The following is a 27,071-nucleotide window of genomic DNA, read 5'->3' on the forward strand; positions in this document are numbered from 1 at the left end:
TCTTACATGGGCTTTCTGTAGTGCCTAGTTCGAATGACCCGATCACCATCTATTGCGACAATAGTGGTGCCATCTTCCAAGCTAAGGAGCCAAAGTCTAGCAACAAGTCTAGACATGTACAACGGAAAGCTCATCTAATCCGAGATTACGTGGAGCAAAAGGAAGTAGTGATAGAAAAGATTGCTACAGATGATAACATAGCAGATCCTCTCACTAAAGCATTACGACAAGATAAGCATGAAGGGCACGTTAATTCCATGGGAATCAAACGTGTTCCTGAGTTGTAGTACCTTTTATGGATTAGATTCATTCTCGTTTGTACTCTATACGACATCATCGTTTTGATATTTATATATATATTTTGTTTTTCATGTGGAATTGTACGACGATTTTGAACACCACAAAGTGAACTGAACAAACATCATATCTTGTTAGTCCTTAATTGCCCACATGAGCTGATAACTCTGGCAATTATTTTGTGACGTTGGTTGATGGTGGGTTCAACGAGCCATAAGTCAACCGGTTGACTGACCAATCACAGAGGCGAGTTATACGGATATCTCGTAGGACACCATTGTGACATCGACGTGGAGTCCTAAATGTTTTATAACATTCGTTGCCCGGTCGTGGATAGGACTTCCATGGTGATCCTAAGAGTCGATTCTTTGACTATCGACTGTCTCTTGAGACTACGGCAGATTTTGGGTGACTTTGGTTTCTTTCTCACGGTCATCCGTAAAGGGGGCCAAGTAGATTTTTTCTTGGTCATTTCATGCTGTGCTTAGATCGGAAGGAGTCGAGTTCAAGGAAATATTCAGCCTTTATCGGTACTCGATATTTCTCGGGGCCACTCGAGGAGTCAGAATCGAAATGCATGGCCATGCTCGGATACGGATTCGTTTTATCAGTTAAGTTACTCTCTAGTCGGGGAAACCACTCTAGATACAGATCGATTGTAAAATACGACCTTTGTGGATCCAGATCTGCAAATTGTTTTACATTGAGTGGGAGAAATTTTAAATGAATATGAGAATCGGTTATCGCACATACACTTGTTCGGACAAGTGGGAGTTTGTTGGAGCTTGTGTCCTCCAGTTAGTGCGGATAACGTCATTGCACATACACTTGTACGGACAAGTGGGAGCTTGTTGGGGTTGGTGTCCTTAACAGCTAGTGCAAGGACTTATAAACCTCTAAAAGGATCAAAGGGCATATTTTGGTATTATTATCACTTGATCCACGTTTATCAATAACGGTTGGCTTGCTAGATAAGTTTGACGTTATTGTCATACAGATGGCGGTGATCAACTGGTCCCTAAAAGTCACACCTATAGGATACGTTCGAGAGATGTGACGGTATGAGAATACTGTCATGTAGATGCCAAAATTGACTAACCAGTTAGTCCGAGTTATTTGACTAGTAATTAGTCAAATATGTGATGTTGAGATATTATATTTAATACGGATTAAATATCATGGGCTAAGGCGAATTAACCAATTAATTCGTAAAATTAAATATAAACGATTTATATTTAATTAAATGTATATTGAATATAATTATACAATACTGTTTTTTGTCGGACACGTATTAATAATTCAGCTAACCCGTATTATTAGCTGATGCCTTAATTTCCGATAACCGATAACAGATTTATAATCGTACCACGTCATATACACTTAGCGAGTGATGGACCGGACCGCGAGTTTAAGTGAAGAGAAAATGAAAAGCCCATAAGGGCTCCTCTCACTCGGTTTGGCCGAGAATGACAAAGACAAAAAGGGGAGTTCTCTCCTCTTGTCTAACCTAATTTCATTTGCTAAAAATTATTAGGGTTTCGAGAACAGTGCCTCTCGAAATTCGGATCTCTCATCCAGTGAAAAACTCACATCAGTTCTCCCAATATTGCAAGGCAATCGGAGAACACTGTTCTAGCACAAGGGCATATCTCGGACAAGTCTTGGGTGCAACGATTAGGAGGAAATCTGCTTTGATTTCTGTTCTTTACGCCGCAATTTAAAGGACCCGAGGTTGTTACTTGCTTCTTATCGTTTCTCTACTGTTTTATGTTTTATGACTATATTCACATGTAAATTTTACGTTATAGTCCTACAATTAAAGGGGTAGTATACGGATATTAACCCACACGAAAGATGCTATCTGTTAAGAGTGGACCGAGAGGACCTCTTGTTTTCCCGCCTCACATGTGTTTGATTTAGACCGACCTAGTATGCTGCCGCCAAAGCTATAATGAACCGACCATCCTAGTACCCCCCTCTTTATCTGTTTAATCCGTATTTTTAGTTTATTGTCTTTATTTACTCTTAGCTATTGACCAATTCAACTCAACCCCTACACTCGTTACCTTAGACTAGAATTAGACAGCTAGAAATTACGTCTGCCTCCTTGTGGTTCGACCCTGTTACCACTAGCCTAGGTTAGTCTTAATAGGAAATTATAAATCTTATTTTTGGTACTCACAACGACGGGTATCAGTCATTCTTATGATCATTTCTAAAAGCAACAAATAAATAAAGAAAAGTTATTGAAGATGCTTACGTCACTCAACTTCAGGGCAGTCTCGCCCCGTCGACAAACATCGTAAGAAGAGCGCTGGCTCTTCCTACGACACACCAGCCAGTCCCTCACAACTGGGTACGCCCTCGGCTCTGACTCCGTCCTCTTGGGCGTGAAGCCCAGGAAGTAGGAGTTCACCCACGCCTACAAAACAAGACAATCGATAATGATCCTTCATGATTCGATAAAAGCAAAAGAAGTACACGAAGAAGTAATGATCTTCCATGATGCAAGACGGAGGTTTATACCTCCAGCAGCATCCCAGGACCGACCGTGGTAGGAGAAGTCCCCTTCTCCAGCAGCTCGGGATGAACCATGGCCCTCATGTAGCGAGTGAGGACCGCAAAGCCAGGAGTAACCCAGTCCCAACGACCTAGGTCACTCAAGTTAGAAAGGAACGGAAGAAGCTTCGTCGACAGCCTCTCCCCCTTGTCTCCAAGGTAAAGTGAAGACAAGAACCACCAAAGTCACAGACGAGCCCTCTGCTCCGCAGTACAAGCAGGAGGAGCCACTTTCCTCCCGTCCATCGTACGAACGCCGGGGTCCTACCTGCAAAGTAGTCCCTAATGTAAGTACTCGGCACCAACCCGAGAATGCTGGCATCACCCTCTGCCAGGTTCTAGCCGATCAGCCTCCTGGCCTTGGCCGAGTCCACTCTCGTGGCCGTTAATGGCCACACCACAGCCTCCTCACCACACGGCAGACCAAAAATCATGTCGTAGTCCTCCAAAGTGAGCCCAACCTCCCCAAAAGGCATGTGAAAGGTCGAGGTCGTGTCCCAGTACCGATCGAGGAAAGCTCAGATCAGGAAAAGGTTAGCCAGAAGCTTCCTTTCCTTGATCGCCCTCCATGCTCCCACTAAGGCTCCGAAGGTTCCCAACTCGATGATGGCCTTCTCCTCCTCCGTCAGGCTCCCGTAGGCCTCCATCATCGTCGTGTAACCAGAGAAGGACCTCAGGTTCCCGGCCTCCTGTACCGATTCAAGAAAATGCTATCTTTAGCACAAAGCAAATGAGAAATGGAATTACAAGTGAATAAAGGAGGAAATTAGTAAAGAAATAACAAGTCTAGCCTACCAAACTCCTCGCCGTAATGTAAGACAGGTGGCTCTCCTCTGCCCAAATGAGATGTCGACCATCCCATTTCTCAGCCCACTCAGGTGCCCCCGCTAGCTGGCGACCACCTCGTCCGACGTTGGCCCGCCTCGGGACCTCCTCGACGACCTCCTCGAAAACTTCCTCGAACACCTCTTTAAGAGTACGGGAGGGGCCAAATTCAAAGTCTACATCCATGGGATCCCTCCCCGATGTAGAAGGAACATCACCAGCAAAGTCAAAGTAGATTAGGCCGTGTCAAATGACAACAAGCTTCGGTAAGGGTTGTTTCAAGCCTTTCAAGCCCCGAAAATGGCCTTTTCTCGCCATCTTTGGCCATCTATTTAGAAACACGACCACTCATGTGATAAATTGGGTCAAGTCAAGTCTAAGTCTGAGCCTAGTCATGGGTTTAAGTCGGAATTTCGGCAGCATTTCGCTATAATGGCGATTATGCCCTAGAAAAGTGTCCTGAAAAAGTCGTCACAAATCAAAAATCTGACATGTTAGGGAGTTTACCCATTATACAAGGATTCCAAAAATCAAATTTCATAAAAAATGGGCAATCCTAAGGTCATTTTCGAAGCGATTTTCGAAACAGCTGAGAAACCGTCTCAATTTCACTCAAATGCTCAATACTTGACGAAAATTCAAAGAAAATACATGGATATGTTCCTAACATTGCCAATTATCCATTTCTAATGTCAATTTCATGAGGCAAATTCATTTGGGGGAAAAGCCCCAAATTTTTGAAATAATTGGGTTGAAAACCCTAATTTTTTGATCAAAATCAAGCAAAAACAAATATTAAAGCAAGAATGAGACACATACCTCGATTAGTCATGATTAATGGAATGATTTGATCAAATTTTGACGAAATATGGTTGGAATTTGAGAGAGTTTAAGGAGAATTTGTGTTTTGTTATAATGAATAAAACACGGGTTTTCGCGAGGTTTTACTCAGACAGGGACGAACTCAGGAAAGGACGCAACAGATGTTGCGCCTCTTCCAAGAGTCGCAGCTCTTTCTGCGCCTCTTCTCCAGTTTCCCTCCAGTTCAATTTTCAAAAGTTCGTTACAAGTTCGTTATTTGTGGGCCCATCTTTGGTCCGCCTCTTCCTCAACACCATATATCATATATTTGGTCCATTTGACATTTATTCTTTGTCCGGACCCATATTTCGAGCAGACTGTGAACTGTCGCAGGATTTTCTCTATGAACAAACTGTGAACTATCACATTATTTTATCTATGAACAGTCTGTGAACTATCACAGTACTTTATCTTCGAGCAAACTGTGAACCGTCGCAGTATTTCATCAAGACTTCGCTTGCAACAACGAGTGGATTTCGCCTTTTCGTCCACCGAGAGTCCATGACAGCCGATTGCACTTCTTGAGAGACAGAGCAGATACAAGCAGATTTCCCCAGAAATGATTCCATCCAGACAGAGTCATTCCCCAGCCAGAGTTCCATTAAGATCGACGCAAGCAGATTCCTCAGCAGTTTCTACCGACGTCCTGTTACCCTCAACAAGATTGTTTCCCCACGGAGTTCGGCAAAGGTGTCGTTCTCCCGAAGTTCCCAAACCAGTACCGTCCTTTTAGATTCGTATACCCAGGTTCATACACCTAGCTCTTTAGGTTCCCAAACTCCCTAGAGCTCGTACGCCTCTACCTTTAAGATCATAATCCTTTAGGATCACACTACCTTAGAGTTCCTACACCCAAAACTTGGTTACCCCTTAGTTTGAACTTACATTTGACCTCCTTCCCGTCGATGTTTTCCTTTAGGGCCCCACGCGCTAGCACAATCCTTATATATTTTTTAGGTCTTAACCACAGCTCCTACGCAACTCCGGAAACATCTCGAGAAAGAAGTCTCAGGTATGGTCTCTTCTTATGGATGGCGAATTCCTTACGTAGTCTAATGGACTTTAAACGACCCTCCCCGGAAGTTGACTGACTCTAAAATGTTCCCGACGACGGGTCCTTGGCTCAGACCCCTTGAGCCGCCTCGCGTCGCCATAGTCGTCAGGTTGTAATCTTCGATTGACCTGATGGCTATACTTTGACTTTCGCCTTGTCCAAGCCTCAGTCAAAGTAGAGGCTCTGTAGATACCTCATTTTTTCACCTCCCGCAAGCCACCCGGTGATGATTGGGCCGCATGTTTGGTACGTGGAATGATTCATGATAGTTCATAAGTTTATCGTCAAGTGATAGCTCAAACACTTGTGTCTACCCCTTGGTCGTCATCTACGCGCCGATACGGTCGTTTTGGCAGTAATTAGAGTATATTTGGAGTCTGGGTCAAAAACCGCTTCATTTTCTAATAAACCGTTTTAAAATGCCGAGCCAGAATGTTCTAGAATGTTCCGGATATCTATTCCATAAAACTCAATTTTTTATCTTTTGGTAAAATATATCCCGAAAATCATATTTTACAGAATAAGGAAGTTGAGATCTACTGCAATTCCATAAAAGAAACGCGGAAATCTTTCTTCCGCATGAGGAAACCACTGGGGAAAGGACGCAGCACCTGCTGCGCCTCTTCGAAGGATCGCAACAGCTGCTGCGCCTCTTCACCAGCTCTTTTCTGCGTATTTTTAGATCTTTTCGAGATTTATTTCCAAAGTTTCAGTCATTCCATAATTCCTCCGTGTGATTAGTATAAATAGAGACCTTTGGCCTCACATATTTCTCACGCTAGTGTCCGCTTTTCTCTTCTCCCTTTGCATTCTAAGACCGCGCTCTAAGCTTATTGACGTCTACGTGCTTGATCAATCGACCACGTAAGCTCGGATCCTTCTGAGTACCAGTCACGTTGCATGACCGACCAATTTGACCAACTACAGCTCAATTAATCAATCAATTTAATCTAAATCCTCTAACGAGGGCACTTTCATCATACATTTGAGTCGAGCAATCACTAAACGTTAACTTAGTTAATCTCGTTTCGTCGAACATGTAAGTCTGAGGGTGTAAATCCCATCTTTTATTATTGTGTTTTATTTTTGTACCAATTAATTTAAGGTTTACGTCAAAAATATACTTAAAACTGATTTCTAAAACCCTTTTGTTAAATTGTTTTGCGGATTAATAGAAGACAGACGTCGAGAAGAAACGCAGCATCTGCTGCGCCTCTTCCTGAGGCTGCCGCAGTTCCTGCCTTTCTTCTTCTTCCTTTGTTCTTTGTTAATTCGTCTCTCTTGTTTCGTCTTTTCGTCTTTTTATTCATATTTCATTCGTATAAAATAATTCAAACGCATTCTTGATAATTACTACGCTTTAATCCCGACCTAAATCCCTTATAATCAATATTTGCAGGTTTTCGTCATTGAATCCAACCCGGGTTTTTGAGATTCGATTCGTTCATATCAAGTCTCTGAAATTCGACTTTTCTATCTGCTTCCATCAGTTTATCACGTTTGTCTAATTCGTTTCCGTCTCCATGAGTTTAACCCTAATTAATTTGTAATTAATTTATAATTAGTTTTAACCCGTTTATTCGTTTTAATTTATTTTTTTTGCTGCTTTTATGACGAATTCATATGTAAACAACCTATTAAATCACTTTCATCCGAGTCAAATATCAATAATTAATCATTAAATTACCAACGAACGTTAACAAATTAAATCGCAGTTCTGACTTCACAGCCAGAACTCACCTTAGGAACAGACGCACTGACCACTGCGCCTCTTCCGGGTTGAGTTCTGTCTCTGAACTTCCGTTCTTGCTTTGACCTAATTCGTTAGTTTTCGTATGAATCAACTATTAATCGTATTATCGCTCTTAATCTGTCCGTGTTTTCTAACCTAATTTATTTTCTTTTCTTTTTCTCAAAATTATCCGTCTTAAGTGTATTTTTGACGTAAATCAATTAATCCATTGTAATTTATTGTAATTTTAATTATTGCACTTGTTTATTTATTGTATTGTATGATTATTTACTTGTTTTCACACGTAATTAATTCTACACCCTACTTCGACATAATTGTTTGCCTTAAATACTTGTTCACCGACCTAGTTAATTTTCACATGTTAGGGTCAAAACGTTGGATGTTGCATTGCATGCATATAATCAACAGCATATCGAGTACAAACGATTTCCTTAATCATTAGTAGAGGCCGCTATCGAGGCGGGCGGGATTAAGTGTTCAGTAAAAGGACTTCCTAATACGTACCCTCACCCCTTACCCAGATCTCTGTGAACATCCATGTTCATTGGCATCCACGAGAGTCATTCTAGACATAGAATGCTAAGGGTAACGAATTCTTAGTGTTCATGTCACTACTTTGTGTCTTGACATGACACGAGGTATTCGAACGGTTCCAATTTTCCATAAAAGTTGGTGGCGACTCCACAAATGCAAACGCTTATTCTCAAGCGCCCCCGTGGCCCATTGTCCACAGTTTGGCGACTCCGCTGGGGATCAATACACTTACATGTTGCCAAGGGTGAAACTTGAACAAGGTTAGGGAATAGTTTATATGAGACAGCTGTCGGTTTTCATTACTCGATCTTCTTAGATCGTTTTATTCGGCCTTCCTAGGCCCAACCCAACCCGTTCGACCAATCGTCCCGTCTAGACGGTCCAAATTTTTCCTGAGGCAGCCGCAGTTCCTGCCTTTCTTCTTCTTCCTTTGTTCTTTGTTAATTCGTCTCTCTTATTTTGTCTTTTCGTCTTTTTCTTCATATTTCATTCGTATAAAATAATTCTAACGCATTCTTAATAATTATTACGCATTAATCCCGACCTAAATCCCTTATAATCAATATTTGCGGGTTTTTGTCATTGAACCCAACCCGGATTTTGGAGATTCGATTCGTTCATATCAAGTCTCTGAAATTTGACTTTTGTATATGCTTCCATCAATTTATCACGTTTGTCTAATTCGTTTCCGTCTCCATGAGTTTAACCCTAATTAATTTGTAATTAGTTTTAACCCGTTTATTCGTTTTAATTTGTTTTTTTTGCCGCCTTTATGACCAATTCATATGTAAATAACCTGTTAAATCACTTTCATCCGAGTCAAATATCGATAATTAATCATTAAATTACCAACGAACGTTAACAAATCGCAGTTCTGACTTCACAGCCAGAACTTACCTCAGGAACAGACGCAGTGACGAATGCGCCTCTTCCAAGAGACGCAACATTGTTGCGCCTGTTCTGGGTTGAGTTCTGTGTCTGAACTTCCGTTCTTACTTTGACCTAATTCGTTAGTTTTCGTATTAATCAACTATTAATCGTATTATCGTTTTAATTTGTCCGTGTTTTCTAACCTAATTTATATTCCTTTATTTTTCCATGTGTATTTTTGACGTAAATCAATTAACCCATTGTAATTTATTGTAATTTTAATTATTGCACTTGTTTATTTATTGTATTGTATGAATATTTACTTGTTTTCACACGTAATTAATTCTAAACCCTACTTCGACATAATTGTTTGCCTTAAATACTTGTTCACCGACCTAGTTAATTTTCACATGTTAGGGTCAAAACGTTGGATGTTGCATTGCATGCATATAATCCACAGCATATCGAGTACAAACGATTTCCCTAATCATTAGTAGAGGCCGCTATCGAGGCGGGCGGGATTAGGTGTTCAGTAAAAGGACTTCCTAATACGTACCCTCACCCCTTACTCCAGATCTTTGTGAACATTCGTATTCATTGGCATCCACGAGAGTCATTTTAGACATAGAATGCTAAGGGTAACGAGTTCTTAGTGTTCATGTCACTACTTTGTGTCTTGACATGACACGAGGTATTCGAACGGTTCCAATTTTCCATAAAAATTGGTGGCGACTCCACAAATGCAAACGCTTGTTCCCAAGTGCCCCCGTGGCCCATTGTCCACATGTACCTCCTTTCTTAGGTACCACTTGAATGGGGATAACCCACAAAGAATCCGATATAGGATAAATGATTCCCGCATCAAGTAATTTCATAACCTCCGTTTTTACAACTGCTTGCAAGTGGGGGTTTAATCTCCTTTGCCCTTGAATGGTGGGCATGTGGTCTTCTTGTAAATGAATCCTATGCATGCAAAAATTGGGGCTTATCCCCTTAAGGTCATCTAGACTATAACCTATAGCTTTTTCATGTTGTTTTAACACATCAAGCAAACTTTCCAATTGATTCTCATCAAGTTTTTCATTAACAATCACGAGTTTGGTTTTAGACTCATCAAGGTAAGCATACTTCAAATTTGGGGGAAGGGCTTTTAGAGTTGGAGTTTGTACCTCACTTTCTACCATTGAAGGTTCACTAAGGACATGCTCTATCTCCATTATACATTCCATCCTCATGGCATATTCGATTTTTTCCTCAAGCTCCTCATACCCATCGTACTCATATTCCATGACATATTCGTCTAGCTCTTCATCTTGTATGGTATGATCTTTGGTCACCTGTTCTTCTTTAGTGGATTGTGATGCTTCCTCGAGAATGTCATTTATCAATACGGATTGCTCATAGGTGAGCTCTTTGTTGGCTAGAGTGGCTTCAACGGGATCTACTTCTAATTCCCCATGCTTATTTTGGCCTCACTTGCTTCTAAGGCTTCCAATACTTACAAAGGGTCTTTGATGAAAGTAGTACTCATATATATGGTCCTCTACACAAAAATCTATAATATCCGTCTTGCAAAGTACACTAAGAGAAAAAGGTGAGAAATGCCTTGAGGAAGTGCTCTCCCCCAAGGTAAAGAAAGACACAACTAAAAACAATTAATAAAAATCAAAACAATTTAACACCGTCCCCGGCAACGGCGCCATTTTTGGTTCGGTTCAAACTCGTCGTCAAAAGCTACCCGCCAAAACAATAGCTATGTCTTAGGGTTTCACAATTTGGGTTTAGGTGATGTGTAATCTAAACTAATCAACAAAATAAAAGTAAAGTAAAGAAAAAAAAGCAAAGCAATTAAAAGGAGTTTGTAAACAAATGATTAAAAGTACTAGGGTGTCATGGGTTCATAGGGGATTCATGGGAGTAGATCATACAAACATGTTCTCAATTAGTTGCAAGCACTTATTGTTGTGATGGGATCGAGTTAGTGTATATCTTACAATCCCTAAGAAGGTTTGGGTCCCGGAGCCGAGTCGTATAGACTGTACAACACCTACAAGTCGACTTAATCCTTCCTATTCAACTCTATGCATGGTATAATGAGGCTCGAGTTGGTTTATATCTTACAAGCCTCATTGAAGAGATAAGGGATGGATCAAAAAATGTAAGGATTCATATGCTCGCATTTCATCAAACATAACATGTGCATAAGTTGAAATCACAACAAGTAAGCAAATTAATTATGAGAACATATTAGATTAAGCATAAATCAATCCCCATGTTTGTTTCCCCTAATTCCCCATTAACCCTAGCTAAAGAACTACTCACTCATGATCAAATTTAGCATGCTAATAAGGTTGTCAATCATACTAACAATGCAAAACATGATGAATAAATGAAAGTGATTAACAATAATTAAACAAAGGTAAAGAGGAATTATACCTATGAAGATGATTCCAAATTATAATAAAGCAAAGAATAATAGAAGTACTTGATGATTGATGGAAGGTTGTCAATCCTCCAAATAAAGCAAAATAATCTTCTAATTACCCAAATAAAAAGAAGAACAATAGAGAAATTAAGGAAAGATTAAGATGTGATTAATATTGAGAAATGTATTACAACTAAATTAAGACTAATTTAAGATGAGATTAAGAGAGTATTAAGAGTTGATTGAGAGATGATGCTAATCTAAGTAGTACAAAGGGGTATTTATACTAAAGATTAGGTACAGGGATTGGAGTTACTAAGGGCTTAAATGACTATTAAGACCCTAAGAAAACTTGAGGAAATGCTACTCCCGAGGAAAATGCGCGGATCCTCGTTGCTAGTCCTGCCACGATCCGCTCGTCCCGTGCTGCGGCATGGGCTGTTCTGTCTTGGGATCCGCTCGGATCAGGGAGGGGACGCTCGGATCCTTGCTGCACAGTCCGCTCGTCCTGGGATCAAGCCGCTCGGATCTTGGTGTTCTGAGACGCTCGGATCATGCTCGGGCAGCTCGGATCTCAGGGCAGAGTGTTTCTCTTGTTTAGCTCCTTAACAATCCGCAAGGATCGTGTTGGGGATGCAAGGATCTTTTCATCATTGCCCATTTCACTTTATTTATCTACTTAGGCCTCTAGTGTCGGTCTTCTCTTTGATGCTTGGTCATTAGATGCGATCCATTTAGCTCCATTTCGTCTCATAAATGCAAGGTTAGCCATCCTTCCCTACCAAGGAGACAAAACCTCAAAGAATATGCAAAATGGGAAACTAAAGATAGTAAATGACCCAAATATGTGCTATAAAGCATGGTAACGAGGTTAATTCGGGGACTAAATGTGCTCAAATATGAGTCACATCATGTGTTGTGTGTTTCTCGGTAATAATCCTGTGTCCTGGTCTTCCAAGCGCTAGGCCACCATTTCCCGGTCTAGTGTCGAGGCCGAATATCGTGGTATTGCTAACGATGTTGCCGAAACAAGCTAGCTCCGTAATCTACTCCTTGAGCTTCAGGTACCTATTTCACGTGCTACGCTTGTTTATTGCGATAATATTTCCGCTGTTTATCTTGCTTGCAACCCGGTTCAACATCAGCCCACGAAGCATATTGAATTAGACATTCATTTTGTGCGTGAGAAAGTTCAAGTTGGAACTGTTCGTGTTCTTCATGTTCCTGCTGAGTATCAATATGCCGATATCTTTACTAAGGGACTTCCTCGGTTTCTCTTTAACCGTTTTTTATCCAGCTTGAGCGTCCGACCTCCTTCCGCTCCAACTGCGGGGGCGTATTAGTGTAAATATGTAAATATTTACTCATGATATTTAGCCTTGTAATTAGGAGATTCTTTGTATATTGTAACCCTATAATCACTACTACAAATTTAGGCAACTACAACGCCCCTTTAACAACGATTATTCACGAAAATCACAATAGACGTTGTAGAATGTATGGCGCGAATTTTACTAAAATAAATTACAACGGGTATGGTTATAAAAACCGTTGTTATTAGTTTTAACAACGGGTCACACATGCACAACCGTTGTTAATAATTTGGCGCAAAATTGGCGCAAAGTTAGTGAAAAGTAATCACAACGGTTACTTTTGAAACCCGTTGTTAAAACATATTTGACAACGGGTGTTTTTTACAACCGTTGTTAAAACATATTTCACAACGGTTGTTGTTTAATAACCGTTGTCAATACCTTCCATACTATAAACCACACAAAAACAAGTCTGCTGCAGCCACAAAACACAACCCTTAATACACAAACACAAACACAAACACAGGAGACAAACAAACACAAAACACACACTCTCTTTCTCTCTTTCTCTCTTTCTCTCTTTCTCACTTTCTCATCGTCGCTTCTTCTCGCCGTCACTTTGTTGATTTCATCGTCTATTACGTTCGTATTTATTTATCGAGGTAAATCTCGCCGTCACTGTTAGTTTCATCGTCATTATTTTCTTTTTCTATTTATTTCTTTTGCATATATGTGTTTTTATCGACCATTATGTTATTTGTTTAAGTATTGTTCGCATAATTAGTTACTAAAACAATGAAGAAGCAAGATGCATGAAGAAGTAAGATAAACATAATTAATATATATATATATATATTTATAAATACATAAATTAAAAAAAAAAAATTACATATGTAAAAATGCAATTCTTATATTTTCATGGAGGATCTTATTGTGCTCTATCGTATCCATCCTCTCCTCCTTGGCTATTTGGAGGTTCCGTTCGCCAGTTGCTATATCGTCATATAGCCGCAACAATCTGCTAACTTTTGCTCCGTCAAGCCATCTTCTTTGGCGTGCTTCAGTGCGGTTCGAGCTTCCGCAAGGTAGCTCCTGAAACTTTCCTCAATATGGAGGAACCGGCGGATGAAGTTGTTGTTGTTCTCGATCATGGTAAGAGTCTTTAGGATGAAATCATTCATTTTGTTAGAGTTTTTTGAGTTTGATTTGAAAGATTAAGTAGAGTTTGTTTTAACAGTTAGAGTTTGGAGATGAATATATGAGATAATAATGGAAATGTTAGTTGAGATATGCAATGTATTTATACTAAGCAATGTGTGTGGGTTGAGTTAATTGCTTTTTAATTAATAAATATGTTAGGAAGTTGTGCCATAATCATCATCATATCTCTCAATAATGCTCCTTCAAATCCGTTTACTAACCCTTCTAATTCCATATATTATCCGTTCATATGTACAGTGATGTCAGTAATAATGCATGCATTGGAATTCTAACAGTAGTAATTATGCATGCATCTCTGTAATATTTAATTTAATTTTTTTTTTATTTTTTAAGAACAAACAACAACGGTTATTTTATAACAACCCGTTGTCTTTAGTTATAACAACGGTTTTGTATATTAAAACCCGTTGTTATAACTTTCCCCCCAAAATTGTGTCACACTTTCCACAACGGGTTTTTATACATAAAACCGTGGTTAATAGTTTTAACAACGGTTTCCTTAAGTAAGCCAACCGTTGTTAAAACCTTCTACAACGGACGCATTAACAACGTCCGCTTTTTTATATAACAACGGTTTTTGACCGTTGTTATAGCCTGTATCTGTAGTAGTGAATATCTTGTAAGCTATATCGTATCTTGTAATCGAGTCGGAATCCGGTGAGAACTCCTAAATATTTGAGGATTGAGGATTAGTGAATACAATATCACATGTTCTTCAATACAATATCACGAAAAATCTGACGTTTGCCAAAAAAAAAAAAAAAAAAAAAAAATTAAAAAAGAAAATTATAATTTTTTTTTTTCACAGGTGTTTTTTTTGTGATATTTTATCAAATAACCTATGATATTGTATTGAAGAACCTCTGATATTGTAACGAAATCCTCAATCCTCAAAAAGATAGTGTATCCTCACATGATCGCATTCCACTTGTAATATATATATATATATATATATATATATATATATATATATATATATATATATATATATATATATATATATATAGTGTCAAGTTCAAATAAGTCCTTCATATCTTTTGAGTCCATAAGTCCCTCCCATATCCCTTAGATCATGCTTGGTGGATGCTTGAGATTGAAAGTAAGAAACACACTTAACACTAATTAATTCACTTCTCTCTCTAGTTTTAATAATACATTTACTAATTCATTATCATACACAATTAACACCACCATTTATCTTATACTTCAAATTTTATGAAAATTTTGTTAACACTTTTCCAGTTTCAGTTTTTTTTCGTTTTTTTTTTTTTAGACAAGTTTTCGACATTTTAGGATTTTACGAGTGTAATTCTAACAGCAAAAAGTGTAACATTAATCTACGAAGCGGTTTTGACGGATATTATTTTGAAATTTGTAATTTTAAGGAATGTTTACGAGAATTTTGCGTCTTACGAGTTTAACTTAAGTCGTTTTTGACTGATTTTGACGAATAATATTTTTAATTTTTGTAATTTTATCACAACTTATTGTAATTTTAGCATTTTACGAGTGTTATTTTAACGACAAAAAGTGTTATTTTAGTCAAGGAAAGTGTAATTTCAGTCTAAGAAGAGTGTTATTTTAGTCCAGGAGAGTATTATTTTAGTCCAGACAAATGTAATTTCAGTCCAATGAGAGTGTTATTTTAGTCCAGAAAAGTGTAATTTTAGTCCAGAAAAGTATAATTTCAGTCCACTGGGAATGTAATTTTAGTCCATTGAGAGTGTAACATTAGTCCAATGAGAATATGAGAATATGACCAAGTCCATGGAGAGTGCAACATTAGTCCAATAGTAGTAAGTGTAATTCTAGCAGAAAAAGTGTAATTTTAGCGGAGAAAAGTGTAATTTTAACAGAAAAAAGTGTAATTCTAACAAAAACAAAAAGTGTAATTTTAGCAGAAAAAGTGTTATTCTAGCAGAAAAAAGTATAATTTTAACAGAAAAAAGTGTAATTTTAATGAAGAAAAGTATAATTTTAACAGAAAAAAGTGTAATTCTAACAGAAAAAAGTGTAATTCTAACAACAAAAAGTGTAATTTTAGCCGAAAAAAGTGTTATTCTAGCAAAAAAAGGTATAATTTTAACAGAAAAAAGTGTAATTTTAAGAAGAAAAGTGTAATTTTAACAAAAAAAAGTGTAATTCTAACAGAAAAAAGTGTAATTCTAACAACAAAAAGTGTAATTTTAGCCGAAAAAAGTGTTATTCTAGCAGAAAAAAGTATAATTTTAACAGAAAAAAGTATAATTTTAACAGAAAAAAGTGTAATTCTAACAACAAAAAGTGTAATTTTAGCCGAAAAAAGTGTTATTCTAGCAGAAAAAAGTATAATTTTAACAGAAAAAAGTGAAATTTTAATGGAGAAAAGTGTAATTTTAACAGAAAAAGTGTAATTCTAACAGAAAAAAGTGTAATTCTAACAACAAAAAGTGTAATTTTAGCCGAAAAAAATGTTATTCTAGCCGAAAAAAGTTACAAGACTAAAAAATTTAGTGAAAAAAGTTAAAAAATGAGATCTCACAAAATATAAATAAGATCTAGGAAAAAATATAAAGGAAATTTGAAAACAATATGTACAACAAGACTAATCGAATAAATACACAAAAAAAAAGAAAAAAAAAAGAAAAAAGACAAGATCTGAAATAAATACAGAAGAAAAACGAAAAAACAAAAAAAACAAAAACAAAACTCAAATTAATCCAAGCAGCACGAATGTGCGTGATAGCAGTCATGTAGCCAACAATCAAGAGATACAAAAATTAAGAGAAGAAGGAGAAAAAACATTAAAAATAAAACCAACAATCAACAAGAATAAAAAAAAAAAAAAAAAAAAAGGTAGAAACTCAGATCTGGAACACGCAAAGCCCAAAAAAAAAATTGAGAATAAGAAAAGGGCGGCGGTGGAGGAGATGTGGAAGGAGGGGGGAGAAGAGGAGGTGGTGTCGTGGTGGGATGGTGGCGCTGAAGTGGGCGGTGGAAGGAGGCGGTCGTGGTGATGCGGGTGGTGGTGGGGGGCTGGCGGGTCAAGGATTGTGGTGGCGGGAGGGCAGTGCGGTGGTGTGTGAGGTGACGAGTGGTGGAGAGGATGCGGTGGTGGTGGTGATGCGGGTGGTGTTAGGTGGGTTGTCGGCTCAAGGGTTGTGGTGCGCGGGAGGGGTAGGTGGTGGCTGGTGAGGGTAGGTCGGTGGTGGTGGGTGGAGAATTAAATTGAGTTTTTTTTGTTAGGATGAGAATATTTATTTGGGTTTTGAATTAATTTGGGTTTAGAGAGAGAGTAGAGAAATGAATTGTGTGATTGAGAGAGAAGTGGGTGGAAAAATAAATGTTATATAGTGGATTAATTTTTAATTAATATGGATTAGTAAAGTAGAGAGAGAGAGTGTTTAATTATGCATTAATCCCCTCCTTTTTGCTTCCAATCTCAAGCCTCCATCTTCCTCATCCAAAGGCTCTAAGGAAGACTTATGGACTCACATGTAAGAGGTGGACTTACATAATATATATATATATATATATATATATATATATATATATATATATATATATATATATATATATATAGAATCAGGATCCCGTGCGAACTCAATTACGGTGCGAACCGTACGAACTCAATATTAGCCTTAGATTTGGACACATCTACGGTGCTCTTTAACTCCCTGCTACTTCTCTAAATCCTCCCAATCAATTATCCTACCCCCAAAATATTAAACCATAACTTCCCTCTTATCCTCTTGCATCTCCACACCTCCACCGACTACCGTCACCGGCGAAGACCAACGACGCCGGCGATGTCAGTGGCCTTAATGTTCTGTTTTCTTCACCCGCACCGACGTCTTCTCTACTCTTCGCGTTTCTATGACGCCGTCGATGCAGCATCCAGATCCACATCACCCATAACGCCGATGAGGTACCTAACACCGCATCACTTCAACCCCAGAGTACTTATGCCCAGCTTTTTTTCGTTTGTGGTAGCTCTAGCAATTAGATCGAATTTTACATAAAAAAACATAACTGATTTCGGCGAATGCTGTCCTTGTATTTCGTTTCCCGCTAACTTGCGTCAACAACATCAAATTCGCTCGACTTTGATGTGTTTACTGTGGTTTTTAGCTTAATTTATGTAGGTTCTCTAATTTATTTAACTATTTTCAATTTTCTCCCAATTCTAACCCTAGTTTTACTGTTTTTTTTCCTAATTAATTCTTAATTTCGTGTATAATGTAGCATTACATTACCCGCAAATTGTCGTGATCCTACTTAACAAGCTCATCAGTTTTATCATAATCTCACAGTCTTCGGTTTCTGTATAATAGGTATGAGCTTAATTGATGTGAGTTCTCTAATTTATCTTTAGATTGGTTATTACACATGATAGATACACTCCTTTGGCAAGCTAGATACACTCCCTTGGCAAGCTAGATACACTCATTTGGCAAGCTAGGTACACATTGATGATGATAGACAATCGTAGTGCTCACATATTGTCAGGTTTAATAGTCTCATAAGCAACTTAATTTAAGTTTTGGGGCTCTATACTTCTATGCTTCCATTTCTGCGGATTCTGATATTTAGGTTACCTAATTTGATGTTTTGTATGCTTGGGGTTTGTTGCTGGATGATTATAGAGTGTGGGTTCCTTTGGGTGTAGTGTCTCTTATGCGACTAATTTGATGTTTGCTTTGTTAAATGTATCGATTTACTCTCTGAGGTTGGCCTACAAATGTTGCGAGATAGTATGCACATTTGTTAAGCCGCTAGAGGAGTGCCCTTCACCATCGTAACTTACCATTTCTTGTTGACTGGTATTATTGCTTACTATATTTAGATTCTCTTGTGCTCAAGTGATTTTAGTTTGGATATGGATTAGTTGTAGTTTTTTCATTTTGAGTATAAGTTATGACTCTCAACCTAGGGTAGATCTACGTCTCCCACTATCTGGCATTTCCTTGTCTGCATTGTTCCGGATATCTTCAGCTTTTTCCTGTTTGTCCTATGTATGAGGATTTTGAAGAGGAAGCTCTGGAGAGAATGGTTACTTCAGTAAAAGGGAGTTCAACTGCTAACATGATTACAACAACAACAACAACATTACCCCAGTGCCACAATGGCTCCCGCAAATTGCGGGGTAGGGGGGGGTCGGATGTACGCAGCCTTACCCTTGTGTTAACAACACAAAGAGGCTGTTTCCGAATGACCCAAGATGAAAATTGCGTCGAGAACTGCATTGAAAGACCGCTACTTCACAAAAGAAAGAAGCGCAGCCACTTTAGTGAGCCATTTTGATTTATTCCATTATAATCCATAACCAAAGAGTAATGAGTCTTTGGCTCCATTGGAAATATGGAAGAACTGCTAACATGATTATTAGTTAAAAAAAAAACTATTATAAGTGTTGATGTGGAGATTTTCTCTATTTGATCGACTTTTTGCTGTCAATATATAGCTTTTAATCCCAAGCAGCTATTTGATGAATTTATTATGCTAATTTCTGCGTTTTGTAAGCTTTTCTTTCATATTTCAGTGTGGTTATATTTGGATCATATTGCATCTATGATATTTTGGCGTGAGTTTATGTTATTTTAGTTTATATTGCATCAATGTGGGTTCTGTTTTTACCCCCCGATGTTTTCTGGGTATTTTATTTTGGTTTCTAAGAGATCTTGATTTTGTTCTTTGTCAGCTTGCATTGTTTGGAGAAATAATTACAGCCCAAGATGTAATGTATGAGAAATATGGAGAGAACTTTGTCGCTCAATTTGTATCCAAGAGTTTTCTTGCTGCACACTGCCCTCCAGATTTGGCTCAGCAATATCATCAAAAACTTCAGGTCGAATTGTTTTCTATTTTTCCCCTTCGTTCTTTCATTCTATTCTCTTTGCCTGCATCTGCTTCACCGTAGTTTAAATTGAAGGTTCTAGCTGGTCTAAGGTACAAATTTTATTTGAGACCGCCCTATAAAAAAATGTTCTTAGTTACACAGATAATTAAATCAAATGCCGAATATCAAATAGTAATGACTAAGGATAATTTGGGTTGGGACAAAAAGACATGTCATTCTATGGCTTCAGAGTTTAGAATGTGATGGAATAACCTAGAATGACTCATTAAACTGTTGACTGGCATGAAATGTTCCATTTCTCAACGCTATTACCATTTTGCGTAATATGAATTTAAACTTAACTGTTATTACAAATATTTGCAATTGTTAAAAATTTGCTGTTTCATGATAGTAAGTTTAATATGATAGGCTATGTTATGAACTAACTCATTATGAAATTATATGGGATTGCAGTTTAGAGATCTGGTATTATGCAGCAGTAATTATGATAGCAGGATATGTGAAGAATACAAAGATATCTGTGGATGCCTTGTCAATAAGGTAAAATATTTGACACTTAAAAGACAATGAGTGAAACTTGGAATCACCTGTTGACATTTTATGATTATCCATAGGTGAGCTTGGTTCCATTTCATGTCAGACACTGATGCCGAAATTCTTGACCATACAGTCAAGTGTATAACTCTACTTACTCATAAACTTAACTGTGCAGCCTGAGCTTAGTAGGTTGGACAACAATGTTGACTCTTGGATTTTACACCGGTGTAAGGTTTGTCCATCAGACTTCTCCTTCCTGTCATTCCTAAATAGCTTTGATTCCAACGCATAATGTAATGCACAATACAGTGTTAGAGTGTCGAATGAGCTTGGAGCTGGACAGCCACAAGCTGTGAAATTTGCAGTTAAGGTAGCAATTTTGACATCGTTTTCTGTGGGGTTTCTTGTCTCGTTCTTGCTCCTAATGCTACAAAGGCAGTACCCGTTGGTGTTCACCAACAGCAAAGGGGTGCAGGAGTTTGTCCGTAAGCTCACCCTCCCTAAAATGGGAGAAGAACAAAATAAAAGTAATGTCTTGAATTATCGTAAACACAACTGTTGACCGACCTTGGTAGAAACACATCTTCGACAAGCTAGATATACATCTTTGGCAAGCTAGATACACATCTTCGGCAAGTTAGATACACTCTTTTACCTTGCTAGATACACACCTATAACTTGCTAGATACACATTTGTGACAGTGTAGATACACTCCTTTAGATTGGTTATTACACATGATAGATACACTCCTTTGGCAAGCTAGGTACACTCCTTTGGCATGCTAGATACATAGCTTTAACTTGCTAGATACACATCTATGGCATACTAGATGCACTCCTTTAACTTGCTAGATACAGACATTTACCTTACTAGATACACTCCTTTAGATTGGTTGATACACATCAAATTTTTTAGTTATTGTAGAGAAATTAATTTAATCTCATATTATTCTTGTTTTTTTATGCAGGTGTTTCTTTAGGATATTGCTACAAGATGGATGAAATTTAGAAGTATAGATTTTGTGGATATTGATGAGAGTATTTTGGATATTTTGGAATTGTCAACCGCTTTTTGTAATCCAAATATTGTCAAATAGTTGTAAGATGAATTAATGTAGATGAATTTCGCTCAATCATAGTGTTCTTTTTTTTTACAGTTAGACTTTTGAAATGAGATTTTTAAGATATGAATGGTAGAAGGAAACTTTTTCAAGTGAAAATTTACCAAGTTTAATGATTTTATGTTTGAATTAGATGAATTTTTGATCGTATTGTGCTCTGAAATGAACAAGAACTCACTGTAGTTTTGTGATTAGATAACAATAGAGGTTTATCTCTTTCTAATGCAATATGATTATGATTTTGTGGAAAATTACGCTTATAAGATACTAAATGAAGAGAGGAGTAAGAAATAATAAGAGGCAGATTATGGACAATTTTTGTGACAATTTGGGCGGTAAATGGTAATAGTAGAACTCGGGTGATAAAAATAGCTCCCTTAAAGTACTAAATGAATACGATAAAGGGTAATAATATGCGTATCCATCGTAATATGTGTATCCAGGGTACGAAGTATATGGATACACACATTAATAAACCTAGATACGTACAATAATCTTCTAGATACACAATACATACGTATATCTACAGTAATTCCCTTGTGTATCTACAATTGTATTTTCTGTATCCACCTGGCATCACCTAACCCATGAGCCGCCGCCATCACCAAAGCGATCGGGAGATCACCACACCTACGCAGGCGACATCTCATAACACACCAAACACGTACTCCAATATGCTCGCCGTCACTTACCTTTCTCGATGAACGACCCCGATAAGAGAGATTCAACACAACAAGGACCCCAAGCACTTCGAACCCAAGCACCGTCACAAGTAGCACTCGACCCCAAGCACCGTCACAAGCATCCATCAGCTCCACCTATTCGACTCGTTCTGTTACCACTTCGAACCACCCAAAAACACCGCATCATCGTCGCCATTCTTCTTTCGGCACCACTAGTTGACCCGTAATTGGCCGACAAAGACATTTCCGAGTCCAAATGGATTAGAGAATAATTACAACTTTTTTTCGAATTTTTACTTTGTTTTCAGTAGATCTATAGTTAAAATCACAATTTTTTAGAGTGCCGGAAACGTTTCTCACTGGCGGCTGCATTAGGTTACGAAAATGGGGATGAAAGTTGATGAAAGGGAGGCACGGTTTTGAGGACAGAGAGATAAGAGGTTCCGTTGGTGCTCCGGTGATGTCGTCGGCGTTGTCAGATGACTTGCAGTGAATGGTGATGGTAAAGTATCAGTGAATGGTGTTCGTAGTTTGCATTTGGAAATGTATTCTAAGCCTTATATTGATCTTATCCAATGGTTACTTATACAAGGGATTTTTGAGTTAGTTCGTACGGTTCGTACGTTAAGGTAGTTCGTACCTGAACCCGCCCCTATATATATATATATATATATATATATCGTATGACCCTTTTCGATTACACATTCACACTTTCAAATCCATGATTGTCAACTTGTCATACAACATCACAATCGACCTATTCCTCTCTACTTAGTCTTTATACCACCAAAGTAAACAAATAACCGAGACAGAGGGAATATAATTAACGAAGTGTTGGTAAACCTAATTTTTTCATTAGGCTAAGGATTATAATGGCATGGTATACCAAAGGTAGCATTCAATAAGTTTTACGAATATTTCTAAATTAACGAGTTTTGGTTTTTTTAACATGCTTTACCCGACTGGCTTTCAGGCTGTTGGATTCAAGTGGCATGTATATGCCCCATCAATAACTAACATATTTCGGCAACAAATAAATTATCTCGAATAATCTCATACACTACCATTTCAAATCGCCAAAATACAAAAAACAAAAAAAAAACAAAAAGAAACCTAAATAGTTCTTGTGCCAAATGTTAACGGACATCTAGTGGCTTGACTTGTGAGAATTTGTGTTTGTTGAAACCTAGGTAGCACGGACACTCCTCCTAAGTAACCGTCTCGTGTCCAACGCCGTGTCGGACACATGGACACCCGACACTCGTCGGACACTCGCCTAAACATGTTATAATTTAGATGAAAAATAAAATGTCAAAAGAGATTGATTAGAAGATGGGTTCGGGTGATAAATGAAAATTAGTTATAGTCAAGGTCAAATTTGACCTTCACTTATTTAAATTTAATATCAAATACATTACAAAATTAAAATCATACGTTATTTATAACCATAAAATATATATTTTATTAAATTTAAATAGTGTGTCTCGTGTCCTAAATTTCATGGGATGCCGTATTACGTGTCCGTGTCGTGTCCGTGTCCCGTGTCCGTGCCCGTTTTGGTCCTACCTAGGTTGAAACCCAAAGGGTGTGATGAGGCTACCTGTATAATTTTGGATTTCCGACAATGAAACAAGTACGTACGTACAGTACTCGGTATAAGTTAACCAAGACTTAGCCGAAGACCGAAGTCAATCAAGTCTAAGTCTAAGTCTAAGCGGGCCACTAGCTGCCCCCCACAACCACTTCCTTTGGACTTTGTTAGTCGCATTCTATGAATAGTAAGTCTCCCTTGTAATGGCTATATTTATCAAAAATTATAGTGCTAAGGAGTCCTAAATAATTTGTCTTTATCCATAATTATGGATTTTATTTGATCTGTCATAAGCTTGTGACAGATATTATTCGCCACAAATGAGAATTTGTGTTCCATGAATATTGTCTATGCTCATTTGTTAGTGTGGATTTTTAATGTAACTGTCATAAGTCGATTTTATACTATCATAGTCATTGACTCATTATACATTACAGTTATCGAGAAATTTCTTTTTTATTCTACTTGGATTCTTCTTTATTATTAACCGGAACTATTGACAAATCTAATTTTCTCGTTAAATTAGTTGGCTATAAAATAAAATGTTAAACTAAATATATTATTATTTCTCATTTCCATGTTATAAATTTAAGGGTGTTTATTTTCGCAGTACACATTTTCCTTACCGCAATACACTGTTGACGATTTTAACCCTCTCATTTACTCTCACCAAAAATAATGAATTGTACTACATAAAAAAGACAAAAAAAAAAAGGAAACTAAACGCATTTCTATTCCTACGGCAACCTCACCAACCGAAACCACCCACCCACCTCCACCGACCACCGGCAGTAGCGTCCACACTTGGTCGTCCTTCTCTCACGCCGCTCCGACGACGTCCTCATCCCGTTGCCAACTCACACGCACTCTCTTATGTCCCTATATACAGCCGCATGGCCACGCCTCCAACCCCACGCACCGTCCACAACACCGGCGATCCTCCCCTTGCCACCGTCCAACCACGCCACCAACCTACCATGTGCTAGAAACCAGTCCATAACCCTAATAAATCTCAAATCAAAAACCCTAATTAAACATCTCAATTAAAATGAAAACATGAAAAATCAATGATTTGATCAATAAAATGTAATTTACAATTCCAATATTTGTTAATCAATCAAATTAGGATGTTTAATTGGCAAAATCTGATAGATTTGATCATTTGGGAGTACGTAGGGTTGGAGTTTGAGAAATTCCAGCTTAATTTTTGGTTTTTTCGTAAAGGGTATGCAAATGAAAATAATTGCACAAAAACTACTGTAATGAGTAAAAAATGTACTGCGAAAATAAATTATGAAATTTAATTACTCTGTATTTCATATCATAACAAAAAGGAACTGCTATGAATATAAGAGTTGAAGTTATTACGAATATTTCCAAATTTAAGAGTCTTGTTACCATTAAACAACAATTCTTATGTCACAAATAGTCTTTTTTATATCCCTAAACGTTTGACATAAAACTGAAAATGCTTTCTTTTTAATGATTTTACTTTTTTTTTCAACTAAAGCGGTACCAAAATTTAATCGCATCAGGTGACCCCTAACACTTTCAAATTAACGAGTTTTTTTAACACGCTTAACTACAAGATCAAGTTGTCACCAAAAAAAACTCATGATTAAATGTAAGAATTTCAGCATATTAAGTCTTGTAAGTGGTAACCATTAAAGAACATATTTTATGTCTCAATAGTCTTTTTACATTGCCTTAAAAATGGGTTGAACACAAATTCCTGATCCAAAATGATGAACAAACCAATCTATACGCTAAGAAAGACTTTAACTAACCGGTCCGTTTTTCTTAAGACCATTGCTTTTGGTCTGAAATAAGACGGATAACATGTCATCATTTTACAATAAAATGTTGTTATTTTCTGATAACATGTTACCATTATTGTTCACATCATTTTCAGGGTAAAAAATGACACCTCTAGTCATAACATTTTGTGAATTAATTGGTTACATTTTCTTAAAAAATGACAACATTTTATCCGTCTGACAAATAAGATCAAAAGTGTCCGTCTGAAACAAGAATTTGTGTTAACTAATAAAGCAATAATACTGTCACGACTTGGAAGAGTTGCAACATTTGACAATTCAAAACTTGACAAAGTCACGCAAATCCCAACCTAATTTCAATAATGTCACACCAAAACCCAACTATAAAACCCAAGAAATCGAAAACAACAATCATACTAACATAAACCATCATTCAAAAATCCCATTGCATGAACAAAATGTCACGTAGAAATTCCCATAATTTTCACCTTATTTACCTCTTGTTTACCCTTTCAACATTCTTCCAAGCAATCCTAGCAGTTGATTACACTGTAACCAACAATGCACCCACAACACAAGGTGGCATGGTTTTTAGTAACCAAATAGGTGACTCTTACGCACAACAAACCCTTTCAAGTGCCACAGACTTCATATGGCAAACATTCCAAGAAACCGACGTGTCGAACCAAAAATCCGTGGGCCAAGTTGACTTAATCGTTGTCCCTAGCCTACCCCCTAACGTCGTGGCTGAGACAGGTAACAATCAAATTCAATTTACCGCGGAGTACCTAGCAGGCTATAACGGGGACGTTAAAACGGAATTTACTGGGGTAATTTACCATGAAATGACCCATGTTTGGCAATGGAATGGTAATGGTCAAGCGAATGGTGGATTAATTGAAGGGATTGCTGATTATGTGAGGTTAAAAGCCGGGTATATAGCAAATGGGTGGGCCCAACCCGGAGACGGGTCGAAATGGGATGAAGGGTATAGTGTCACAGCTAGGTTCTTGGACTATTGTGATGGACTTATGAGTGGGTTTGTGGCCCAATTAAATAATAAGATGAAAGATGGTTATAGTGATGGTTTCTTTCAGGATTTGTTGGGGAAGAGTGTTGATCAGCTCTGGTCTGATTATAAGGCTATGTATGGTCATTAAATTATGGTACTAAATAGGTTATAATCTATTCTAATGTGTGTAAGGTTATAGGAGACCTGTCTCTTGGTGTAATTGATTTAACATGGAGATAAGTCGGGTTTATATCCGACATGTTATTTCGTCATGAGAGAAGTCACGGGTTGGTAAGGCAAAGTTGTTGTATCTATAAGCAACAACAGTTTAATCCACTGTGTTGTGCTTTCGTTAATAAAGATATAAAGAATACAAGGATATAGTTATTATGCAACTATATTAAGTCGTATTGTGCTCTATAATATACGGATCCCTATAAAATAATAAGTTGAGGTTTTTCTATCATGTATTAAGAAGCCCAAAATGAAAATATTTAAAACTATTTTCATAGAAAAAGGGGTAAATTATCACGGTTTTGGCCACATATATAACAAAAAGAAAATTGAAAATAAAAGGAAAACAAGTGCCTGTTTTCCAGGACTGAAAAAATATAGGTTAGGTTAGTTTGTGGCTGCTGGGATTCGAGCCTAGGTCTCCACGGCCACAACGTGGAATTCTTACCACTAAACTACAGCCACTTTGTTGTTTATTTGCTTAATTTATGTCAATTATCCAAATATGAATTTACAGCGTATAAGTTTTGTTTTTGATACACACTTATGATGCGCGCGTCATTA

General features: G+C 37.7%; 2 protein-coding genes across 4 annotated transcripts; both read left to right on the plus strand.

Moving 5' to 3' along the window:
* The first annotated feature begins 17,401 nt into the window (after positions 1-17,401).
* Positions 17,402-21,279, plus strand: LOC141614827 (protein DETOXIFICATION 29-like). Of its 3 annotated transcripts, XM_074433554.1 has the most exons (6): positions 17,402-17,619; positions 19,393-19,539; positions 20,005-20,091; positions 20,264-20,320; positions 20,398-20,458; positions 21,057-21,279. In XM_074433554.1, the coding sequence occupies exons 2-6, from the start codon at positions 19,436-19,438 to the stop codon at positions 21,066-21,068; spliced, it is 321 nt and encodes a 106-aa protein (XP_074289655.1). In that variant the 5' UTR covers positions 17,402-17,619; positions 19,393-19,435; the 3' UTR covers positions 21,069-21,279. The 3 variants fall into 3 exon arrangements, with proteins under 3 accessions (XP_074289655.1, XP_074289656.1, XP_074289654.1); XM_074433555.1 differs by lacking the exon at positions 20,398-20,458; XM_074433553.1 differs by lacking the exon at positions 21,057-21,279 and having other exon boundaries at positions 20,398-21,043.
* Positions 21,280-25,657: 4,378 nt separating this feature from the next.
* LOC141611580 (uncharacterized) lies at positions 25,658-26,677 on the plus strand. The gene has a single exon (XM_074430157.1). The coding sequence runs from the start codon at positions 25,711-25,713 to the stop codon at positions 26,419-26,421; it is 711 nt and encodes a 236-aa protein (XP_074286258.1). The 5' UTR covers positions 25,658-25,710; the 3' UTR covers positions 26,422-26,677.
* Positions 26,678-27,071: the final 394 nt, after the last annotated feature.

The sequence above is a fragment of the Silene latifolia genome, chromosome 11 (assembly GCF_048544455.1).
Source record: "Silene latifolia isolate original U9 population chromosome 11, ASM4854445v1, whole genome shotgun sequence".
Classification (NCBI taxonomy): Eukaryota; Viridiplantae; Streptophyta; class Magnoliopsida; order Caryophyllales; family Caryophyllaceae; genus Silene; species Silene latifolia.